This window comes from Siniperca chuatsi, linkage group LG5 (assembly GCF_020085105.1).
Source record: "Siniperca chuatsi isolate FFG_IHB_CAS linkage group LG5, ASM2008510v1, whole genome shotgun sequence".
Taxonomy (NCBI): domain Eukaryota; kingdom Metazoa; phylum Chordata; class Actinopteri; order Centrarchiformes; family Sinipercidae; genus Siniperca; species Siniperca chuatsi.
In genome coordinates, this window is record NC_058046.1 from 1,120,270 (window position 1) to 1,131,127 (window position 10,858).

At 42.7% G+C, this 10,858-nt stretch overlaps 2 protein-coding genes and 1 pseudogene across 3 annotated transcripts in view; 2 read left to right on the plus strand and 1 right to left on the minus strand.

Annotated features, from left to right (window-relative positions):
• Window positions 1–6: 6 nt before the first annotated feature.
• Window positions 7–778, plus strand: LOC122876797 (annotated as a pseudogene).
• A 5,043-nt stretch (window positions 779–5,821) lies between these two features.
• LOC122876800 (polyubiquitin-like) lies at window positions 5,822–6,818 on the plus strand. The gene is made up of 2 exons (XM_044197541.1): window positions 5,822–6,042; window positions 6,142–6,818. The coding sequence occupies exon 2, from the start codon at window positions 6,154–6,156 to the stop codon at window positions 6,619–6,621; it is 468 nt and encodes a 155-aa protein (XP_044053476.1). The 5' UTR covers window positions 5,822–6,042; window positions 6,142–6,153; the 3' UTR covers window positions 6,622–6,818.
• Window positions 6,819–8,632: 1,814 nt separating this feature from the next.
• The window catches only part of tti2 (TELO2 interacting protein 2), an 11,996-nt gene continuing 9,770 nt past the window's right edge, over window positions 8,633–10,858 (minus strand). For both annotated transcript variants that reach the window (XM_044197493.1, XM_044197492.1), the window contains 2 exons: window positions 10,165–10,324; window positions 8,633–10,013 (listed from right to left, as the gene is read on the minus strand). In XM_044197493.1, the coding sequence (XP_044053428.1) occupies window positions 9,927–10,013; window positions 10,165–10,324 (247 nt within the window). In that variant the 3' untranslated portion in view covers window positions 8,633–9,926. The remainder of the gene's footprint in view (window positions 10,014–10,164; window positions 10,325–10,858) is intronic.

Consider the following 10,858-nt stretch of genomic DNA (forward strand, 5'->3'; position numbering starts at 1 on the left):
GTAGGAAGTTCTCTTTATCAACGCTGCCGCGAAACAAACTAAGAATTCTTTGAAGGAGTTTAAAGACTTATGTAAAAAATGTATTGAATGATCTTTCAGGCCACTTTCATCATGGAGATAACCGTCACGATGCTGGGTGGGACGTCCCACACACTGACTGTGGCCCCACAGGACACAGTGGGCTCTTTGAAAAACCTCATCCAGAAGAAACTACGAGTTCCCCTTCAGGACCAGAAGCTGGTCTTTGTCAGCGGCCAGAATACAACTCTCAGCGATGACTCAAAGACTGTCAGCGAATACGGCTTACAGTCTGGCTCCCAGGTGTCTCTGTTGGTGACCCAGCCGGCTACCATCCAGGTGTTCCTCAAAAACGACAAGGGGGACGAGCAGTGTCTATGACATCAAACCCGACGAGACTGTGACAGACTTCACGCAGAAGGTCGGGTCCAGAGAGAAGGTGCCGGTGAGCCAGCTGTATCTGGTTCACGAAGGCAAACAGATGACGGAGGGTAAGCTGTCCGACTACGACGTCAAAGCGGGGAGCACCATCTACATGTGTCTCCGTCTGAGAGGAGGCTGAGGTCACCGTCCACATGGTTAATATATAAGAAAGTTAATATACCGTATTTTTATTTAATATAAAACGCAGTGTTTTATTTATTTGTATTGTTATTTCCTCCTCCATTGTTGTTTCTTCCTCCCGATTGCAAAAAACTAAATTTGTAATAATATTATAATCTGTCAACTGTTAGCAAATAAAGTCACTAATGTGAGTTTACATGTGTCTTCGCATTTCCTCTGTGTCCTGAACAGACCACAAACACATTTATTATGTTCTTCTGTTCTTTCAAACACTCATGTCATCTAAAAATGTCACTGTACAGGATTGTCAATCAGAAGAGCTGCTGTACGTACTAACTATAGTCCAGATCAGGAACAGGTGCACAGTCGTTATTTTACACTTCATCCTCTTAAAAGCTTTATAACGTGTTTAATATTGCATTTAATACTAAATACTACGGTAAATGGTTTGAAACATTGAGTGGCAGTAAATCATATTTAAAAGGGGCAGATTACAGTTTTCATGGAGAGTTCTAAATCTAAAAATAAAAACTAATCATAACAGCACAACTGGGTTTAACCAGGAGGGTGTAATAAACAATGCTATCAAGTTGCATTATGGGAAATGTAGGATCCCCATTATGAGCGGGAAACATCTCGGCCTCTCTGCTTTTAAGTCTGTCTCCTGTGAGTCCCCAACTTTATGGGACAGCATCACCAAATCACTGGGGCCCCTTTAATGAGATGATTAGCAGGGGCGGTGTGTGAGATGACCCACCTCCAGGATGCTCGTTACAAAGCAGAAACAAGCCGATCCGGTAGCGGACGTCCTGACTCCACAGTCCGGCTCCACACTTCCGTCAGCTCCTGTAACAAACAACTCGAAACAGGCAACAAGGCAAAATATCAACTACCAAAACATTCAAAAATACATGGCGGAGTTCAAACAGGGACCACTGTTCTGTCGTTGCTAGTGACAGTCACACTTCAACTATCTCTGACGCTTCAACTATTTACAGTACACACACTTCAACTATCTCTAACACTTCAACTATTTGCAGAACACACACTTCAACTGTCTCTGACACTTCAACTATTTACAGAGCACACACTTCAACTATCTCTGATGCTTCAACTATCTCTGCCCATCTATTTACAGAACACACACTTCAACTATCTCTGACGCTTCAACTATTTACAGTGCACACACTTTAACTATCTCTGACGCTTCAACTATCTGACGCTTCAACTATTTACAGAACGCACACTTCAACTATCTCTGACGCTTCAACTATTTACAGAACACACACTTCACCTATCTCTGACGCTTCAACTATTTACAGAGCACACACTTCAACTATCTCTGATGCTTCAACTATCTCTGCCCATCTATTTACAGAACGCACACTTCAACTATCTCTGACGCTTCAACTATTTACAGTACACATTTCAACTATCTGACCCTTCATCTATTTACAGAAGACACACTTCAACTATCTCTGACGCTTCAACTATTTACAGTGCACACACTTCAACTATCTCTGACGCTTCAACTATCTCTGACGCTTCAACTATTTACAGAACGCACACTTCAACTATCTCTGACGCTTCAACTATTTACAGAACACACACTTCACCTATCTCTGACGCTTCACCTATTTACAGAGCACACACACTTCAACTATCTGACGCTTCAACTATCTCTGACGCTTCAACTATTTACAGAACGCACACTTCAACTATCTCTGACGCTTCAACTATTTGCAGAACACACACACTTCACCTATCTCTGACGCTTCAACTATTTACAGAGCACACACTTCAACTATCTCTGACGCTTCAACTATTTACAGTGCACACACTTCAACTATCTCTGACGCTTCAACTATTTACAGAACGCACACTTCAACTATCTCTGACGCTTCAACTATTTACAGAACACACACTTCACCTATCTCTGACGCTTCAACTATTTGACGCTTCAACTATTTACAGAGCACACATTTCAACTATCTCTGACGCTTCAACTATGTCTGACGCTTCAACTATTTACAGTACATACATTTCAACTATCTCTGACGCTTCAACTATTTACAGTACATACATTTCAACTATCTCTGACGCTTCAACTATTTCCAGTGCACACTTCAATTTAAACTACTTTCAGCCTCTACACAGCAACTAATTGTAACTTACTGACAGCTCGAATATACCAACTGACACTTCAACTATTTACAGTTCGATTAAACTATCTTTGGCATTTCAGCTGAAATATCAATGGACTTAAAAAAACTGACATTTTAACTGCTTTCAGCGTTTACACACGGACAATGCAGCTGCCTACAGAGCCTAAAACTAAATGTTTCATTTCAGCTCAATATTAAAAGGTAACTTAACTGTGAAGCCGGCTGAAATCCTTCCAATCCTTTGCAATTGAACACCGTCGACGAACGTCCACTAAAAGTGCTTGTTTTTGCCGCTGACAGGCTCAGATTGTTATTTTAAGTGTCTGACAACGTCATGGAAAGGATCCTACAGAGACAGACCTTTTTGTGAAAGAGTAAGATCCTGGGGGCCCCGGTGGCTCACCTGGTGGCTTACCTGGTGGCTCACCTGGTGGCTCACCTGGTGGCTCACCTGGTGGAGCGGGACTGGGTCCTTGTCACAGTGGTCGGGGTTCGGGTTTAGCCGATGTTATCTCCTCTCTCTCTCTCCCACATTTCCTTTCTCTCGTCAGATGTTCCTATCAAATAAAGACAGAAAGCCCCAAAAAAAAAATGTTTTTAAAGAGTAAGATCCTTTTTGTTTAACCAGAAAGATCGCTATAGCGCTCTCCTCAAAGCCACCAGACTCCATTGACAAAAACAATAATTTTACCTCACAGATCATCATACAGAAACAAAACAAAACTTACCAAAACCGTCTTGGTTTGTCTTTCCACTGTTCCAACAATCACCAACTCTGGTTTGGTTGAAATAAATCCTTTGGTGAGTTTTATTTTGTTCCGTCGAGTTTGAATGAAGTGTTACGATGATCTGCGAGGTAAAATTACTGTATTTGTCAATGGAGTCTGGTGGCGATGAGGAGAGCGAGTGGCTGTTTCTGGTTAACCTTTAACGTCTCAATTTCAAAAGCAACATGAAAGTTTTCTGCTTTTAAAATTCAAAAATATTTAAAACTTTATTCACTTTCTAATTGAACAGTTTGAATGTTTTACATCAAAAAAATGTTAGTCAATGATATATAATATTATCTGAGGCAGTAAAGATGCATCATATACAGTGGTGTGAAAAAGTGTTCGCCCCCTTCCTGATTTCTTATTTTTTTGCATGTTTGTCACACTTAAATGTTTCAGATCATCAAACAAATTTAAATATTAGTCAAAGATAACAAGTAAACACAAAATGGCAGCTTTTAAATGAAGGTTGTTATTATTAAGGGAAAATAAAATCCAAACCTACATGGCCCTGTGTGAAAAAGTGATTGCCCCTCCTATTAAAACATAACTGTGGTTTATCACACCCGAGTTCAATTTCTCTAGCCACACCCAGGCCTGATTACTGCAGTTGTTGCTGCTAAGGGTGGCCCAACCAGTTATTTTAGGGGGCAATCACTTTTTCACACAGGGCCATGTAGGTTTGGATTTTGTTTCCCCTTAATAATAACAACCTTCATTTAAAAACTGCATTTTGTGTTTACTCGTGTTATCTTTGACTAATATTTAAATCTGTTCTCAATCAAGAAATCACTTAAATAGGACCTGCCTGACAAAGTGAAGTAGACCAAAAGATCTTCGAAAGCTAGACATCATGCCGAGATCCAAAGAAATTCAGGAACAAATGAGAAAGAAAGTAATTGAGATCTATCAGACTGGAAAAGGTTATAAAGCCATTTCCAAAGCTTTGGGACTCCAGCGAACCACAGTGAGAGCCATTATCCACAAATGGCGAAAACATGGAACAGTGGCGAACCTTCCCAGGAGTGGCCGGCCGACCAAAATTACCCCAAGAGCGCAGCGACGACTCATCCAAGAGGTCACAAAAGACCCCACAACAACATCCAAAGAACTGCAGGCCTCACTTGCCTCAGTTAAGGTCAGTGTTCATGACTCCACCATAAGAACGAGACTGGGAAAAAATGGCCTGCATGGCAGAGTTCCAAGACGAAAACCACTGCTGAGCAAAAACAACATTAAGGCTCGTCTCATTTTTGCCAGAAAACATATTGATTATCCCCAAGACTTTTGGGAAAATACTCTGTGGACTGAAGAGACAAAAGTTGAACTTTTTGGCAGGTGTGTGTCCCGTTGCATTTCAGAAAAAGAACATCATACCAACAGTAAAATATGGTGGTGGTAGTGTGATGGTCTGGGGCTGTTTTGCTGCTTCAGGACCTGGAAGACTTGCAGTGATAAATGGAACCATGAATTCTGCCGTCTACCAAAAACTCCTGAAGGAGAATGTCCGGCCATCTGTTCGTGACCTCAAGCTGAAGCGAACTTGGGTTCTGCAGCAGGACGATGATCCAAAACACACCAGCAAGTCCACCTCTGAATGGCTGAAGAAGAACAAAATGAAGACTTTGGAGTGGCCTAGTCAAAGTCCTGACCTGAATCCTATTGTGATGCTGTGGCATGACCTTAAAAAGGCAGTTCATGCTCGAAAACCCTCCAATGTGGCTGAATTACAACAATTCTGCAAAGATGAGTGGGCCTAAAATCCTCCACAGCGCTGTAAAAGACTCATTGCAAGTTATCGCAAAAGCTTGATTGCAGTTGTTGCTGCTAAGGGTGGCCCAACCAGTTATTAGGTTTAGGGGCAATCACTTTTTCACACAGGGCCATGTAGGTTTGGATTTTGTTTTCCCTTAATAATAACACCCTTCATTTAAAAACTGCATTTTGTGTTTACTTGTGTTATCTTTGACTAATATTTAAATTTGGTTGATGATCTGAAACATTTAAGTGTGACAAACATGCAAAAAAAATAAGAAATCAGGAAGGGGGCAAACACTTTTTCACACCGCTGTATACTGTTTTAAACATGAACATGTTGCATCATATATTCCTTATTTACAGTAAGTGGTTATCAGCTGATGATGACAGAGACAATGGTTCATCTCTGTTTCGTTTCCAAAGCAAACAAGTTTAATAAAAAATAAATGACGTGTTTGTCACAGTTCATCTGATGAAATGACTCTTGCCTTATTACAACTAAACAGTCCTGTTTTAACCTGTAATTTATACTAACAGCTGTTTCTGCTCTGCCCCACCTGTCTGACAAAACGTGGTAGTGTCAGTGATAAACAAAACATTACAAACTCTCATTAGGTTCGGAGAAATAGAAACCAAAAGTTATTGAGGCAGGAAGGGAAAACGAATCTAAAGCAAAGGGGGCGTGTTGATCAGCTGAGGCATCCTGTATATAAACTCTGACACACCTGCTGCGAGCATCATCTGTTCACCTGTCGCCATCTCACAAGGTAGGAAGTTCTCTTTATCAACGCTGCCACGAAACAAACTAAGAATTCATTTAAGGAGTTTAAAGACTTATGTAAAAAATGTATTGAATGATCTTTCAGGCCACTTTCATCATGGAGATAACCGTCACGATTCAGGATGGGACGTCCCACACACTGACTGTGGCCCCACAGGACACAGTGGGCTCTTTGAAAAACCTCATCCAGGAGAAACTACAAGTTCCCCTTCAGGACCAGAAGCTGGTCTTTGTCAGCGGCCAGAATACAACTCTCAGCGACGACTCAAAGACTGTCAGCGAATACGGCTTACAGTCTGGCTCCCAGGTGTCTCTGTTGGTGACCCAGCCGGATACCATCCAGGTGTTCTTCAGAAACGACAAGGGGAAGAGCAGTGTCTATGACATCAAACCCGACAAGACTGTGACAGACTTCACGCAGAAAGTCGGGTCCAGAGAGAAGGTGCCGGTGAACGAGCTGTATCTGGTTCACAAAGGCAAACAGATGACGGAGGGTAAGCTGTCCGACTACGACGTCAAAGCGGGGAGCACCATCTACATGTGTCTCCGTCTGAGAGGAGTCTGAGGTCACCGTCACATGGTTAATATATAAGAAAGTTAATATACCGTATTTTTATTTAATATAAAACGCAGTGTTTTATTTATTTGTATTGTTATTTCCTCCTCCATTGTTGTTTCTTCCTCCCGATTGCAAAAAACTAAATTTGTAATAATATTATAATCTGTCAACTGTTAGCAAATAAAGTCACTAATGTGAGTTTACATGTGTCTTCGCATTTCCTCTGTGTCCTGAACAGACCACAAACACATTTATTATGTTCTTCTGTTCTTTCAAACACTCATGTCATCTAAAAAATGTCACTGTACAGGATTGTCAATCAGAAGAGCTGCTGTACGTACTAACTATAGTCCAGATCAGGAACAGGTGCACAGGTGGGAACAGGTGCACAGTCGTACAACAAACAGCCTGTTGTTTTATTTCACTTCTCACAAACATCACAAGGCCGAAAGCTGTTTCCCGCAGCTTCCTCACTGATGGAAGGAAAGAAAATAAAACTCGCAGCTGACGGCAGAAACCGACACAGGAACGCGTTCAGGTGGAAGAAACGTTACAGGTGTCGTCAGTATGGGACTCGTCATTTGTTCCATGACAGGAGTCCAGTGAAATGCACACCTGGGCAGCTACAAAGGTGACACACTTTGGCCTCTAAGGATAGTTTAGAGTGATTCGATATTTACATTTATTTTACACTTCATCCTATTAAAAGCTTTATAACGTGTTTAATATTGCATTTAATACTAAATACTACGGTAAATGGTTTGAAACATTGAGTGGCAGTAAATCATATTTAAAAGGGGCAGATTACAGTTTACATGGAGAGTTCTAAATCTAAAAATAAAAAACCAGGAGGGTTTAATGAACGATGCTATCAAGTTGCATTATGGGAAATGTAGGATCCCCGGTATGAGCGGGAAACATCTCGGCCTCTGCTTTTTTAAGTCTGTCTCCTGTGAGTCCCCCCAACTTTATGGGACAGCATCACCAAATCACTGGGGGCCCCTTTAATGAGATGATTAGCAGGGGCGGTGTGTGAGATGACCCACCTCCAGGATGCTCGTTACAAAGCAGAAACAAGCCGATCCGGTAGCGGACGTCTGACTCCACAGTCCGGCTCCACACTTCCGTCAGCTCCTGTAACAAACAACTCGAAACAGGCAACAAGGCAAAATATCAACTACCAAAACATTCAAAAATACATGGCGGAGTTCAAACAGGGACCACTGTTCTGTCGTTGCACCATAGTTATTTAGTATCACACTAACTGGAACACACCACTACAGTCATTTTCTCGTTGTAGATGAGCCACAAAAAGCACGTCGGCCCTCGGTTTTGTTTCTGTGGAAAGTCTCACCCATAAATATCTCAGCGTGGAGCTCCGGCTGACCGAGGCTGCGAAGACTTCCTGCAGCAAACAGGCAAACAATGGTTCGACTTCGTCAGTGAGAACTTGTGACTGTTAAGCACCAACAAAGCAAACAGCGAATAACCAAAGCTACCGACCTGGGGACAGGTTCAGCAAGAACCAGATCCTGCTGTAGGAAACGGGATGAATGGATGCATCCCGGAGCGGCAGGCTCTCCACAGACACTCCAAACATTTCCACTGCAACTCTGTTTGTTGTTGTAATACTCGTTTCCACCACAGGAGGCGGCAGCGCGCCACATGTCCTAAAAGCATTCAGGTGAAGCGCCGATTGAAATACATTTCAATAGTAGACAGTGATGTTACATAACTTGCTAACACACAGTGTACCTTGTGTTTAGAGTGCACGGAGGAATTAAAACTTACCTGGAAGAAAACATGAATGCTTTCAGCCCTGTTTAGAAGATGGGGTCGTGGTGTGCTGCAGCCTCCTGTGGCCGAACTGAGTATTACAACAACAAACACAGCAATTATCCTGACAAAAAAAAAAATTTCACCTGTTTTTAAGTCATAAACACAAGAGAGAATACTATTTAGAGCAGAATTTTTATTTCTCACTTGCCTCCCAGAGCGACAACACAAACCGCCAACAAAGATTTGAATTTTTTTATTGAACGTTTATCACTTACAGAAACCATTTACTGTATCAGAAGCAGTTTAAACTCGTCGAACAGCACAGTGAAGAGGAAACTGATGAAGTCCAGAGTGAGCGCAGACAGAAACAACACGACTGTTGTCACAAAATAAAGAAACGTCCTTTCAAAATGTTAAAAACAGCCCAAAATACTGAGAAATATACAAACATAACCGGGACAGAACATGGCAGCTGGGAAACAGCCCCTCACACATTTACAGACAGTGAAAGCAGAGATGTTTCTATTGATCACATCTGGAAATCGTCCCACCGACAGATGAAAAACACCATCAACGCAGCACTTTAGTCGGACCTCCACATTACATGGAAAGGTTCAGGTTTTCAGACATGAAGATTATATAACCGCTGATCTAAAGGACATATTTAGTAGAAATGGACGTCTGGTTAACTTTCCCACCTCTGACAAACAGCGGTAAATGACGCTGCATTCAAGTCCAATGGGAAAAAAAGATGACCACGACAGCAGAGCTGGTCGTATGAGAGTTGAACTGATAATATATCACTATAAAACATTATATTTGGGTTTAATTACCTTCAGCATCAGACTGAAGCAACGTGTTTATGTTTGTTATTTTAACATTTCTGTATTATTTAGTCAGAAATATCATAACTGAGACTTGGAAGTTGAAGTGAACGCTGTTTTTTTTTTTTTTAATACGTCAGAAACTGGAGATTACAATAACTCCCACATGACCTGAATGCAGCATTAGCATTAGCATTAGCATTACTGTTTGTCTCACTATGACTGAACGTATGATGATATTTATCTTTGAATGAAAGTCTTTCTGACTCAAACACATTAATGCTGCAACACACCAGCAGTTGGTTTATTTCACTTTAAATGATAATCTATATTTTCTTCTTGTCCGCAAACCAACAATAATCATATTAACAGCGAGCAGCTGTTTGAGGAAATCACAGCCTTTTTAAAACAGGAAACTATTTATCTGCGAGGTGTTTTTAAAGATTTACGTCTTCAGCAGGAACCAATGGGCTCGCAGCTGAGAGCCGCAGACAGGAAGTCAGACGGTTGTTGACTATGAGAAAAATATAGAATAACAGCAAACTTATACTTAAAAAAAATTATTTCCAACTTCCTCAAACATCTGCCGACAAAAAAAAAACGTCAACAGGAAGTCCGACCCGGTAAGCGTCCACTCTCACGCCCTCAGTTCTGTCTGTCAGGAAACAGCTGCTCTGCACTCGCTGCGTCTGTTCCAGGTGTGCGGCATCACCTCTCTGTCGTCATAGTTACTGTCGCCAGGCAACCGAGCACCTCAGAGCTGCAGCAGCTGCTGTCGACCTGCTGGAGGAGAGGCTGACAGACAGACAGGCAGGCAGGCAGGCAGGCAGACAGGTGAGGGTCTTCAGAGATGATGTATAAAAGCAGCAGCCGAACAAAGTGATGATGCAAAGAGCTCTGACAGACTAACAGCGGTCCAGGTGAGACCGCCGGCAGGTAAACACACCTGGAGCGTTCCCTGTGAGCAGCCGTCCAGCAGTTTGACGCAGAGAGACGTTTGATTCATCAGCTTCTGTCTGACTGAATCACTGAGCTGAGAGTCTGAAGAGACGTCGAGCAGCAATTTCAACAAGCAACGCAGCAACACGTCAACACGAGACGCCATCCTGAGAGACAGACGGGCAGAGAGAGAGAGACAGGCAGAGAGAGAGAGACAGAGAGAGAGAGAGACGGGCAGAGAGAGAGACAGGCAGAGAGAGAGAGAGAGAGAGACAGGCAGAGAGAGAGAGACAGACGGGCAGAGAGAGAGAGACAGGCAGAGAGAGACAGACAGACAGAGACAGGCAGAGACAGAGAGAGAGACAGACAGGCAGAGAGAGAGACAGAGAGACACACGGGCAGAGACAGAGAGACAGGCAGAGAGAGAGAGACAGAGAGAGAGAGAGACAGGCAGAGAGAGACAGACAGGCAGAGAGAGAGAGAGACAGGCAGAGAGAGAGAGAGACAGACAGGCAGAGAGAGAGAGAGACAGGCAGAGAGAGAGAGAGACAGACAGGCAGAGAGAGAGACAGGCAGAGAGAGAGACAGACAGACAGACAGAGAGACAGACAGACAGAGAGAGAGAGAGAGAGACAGACAGACAGAGAGAGAGAGAGACAGGCAGAGAGAGAGAGAGACAGACAGACAGAGAGACAGACAGA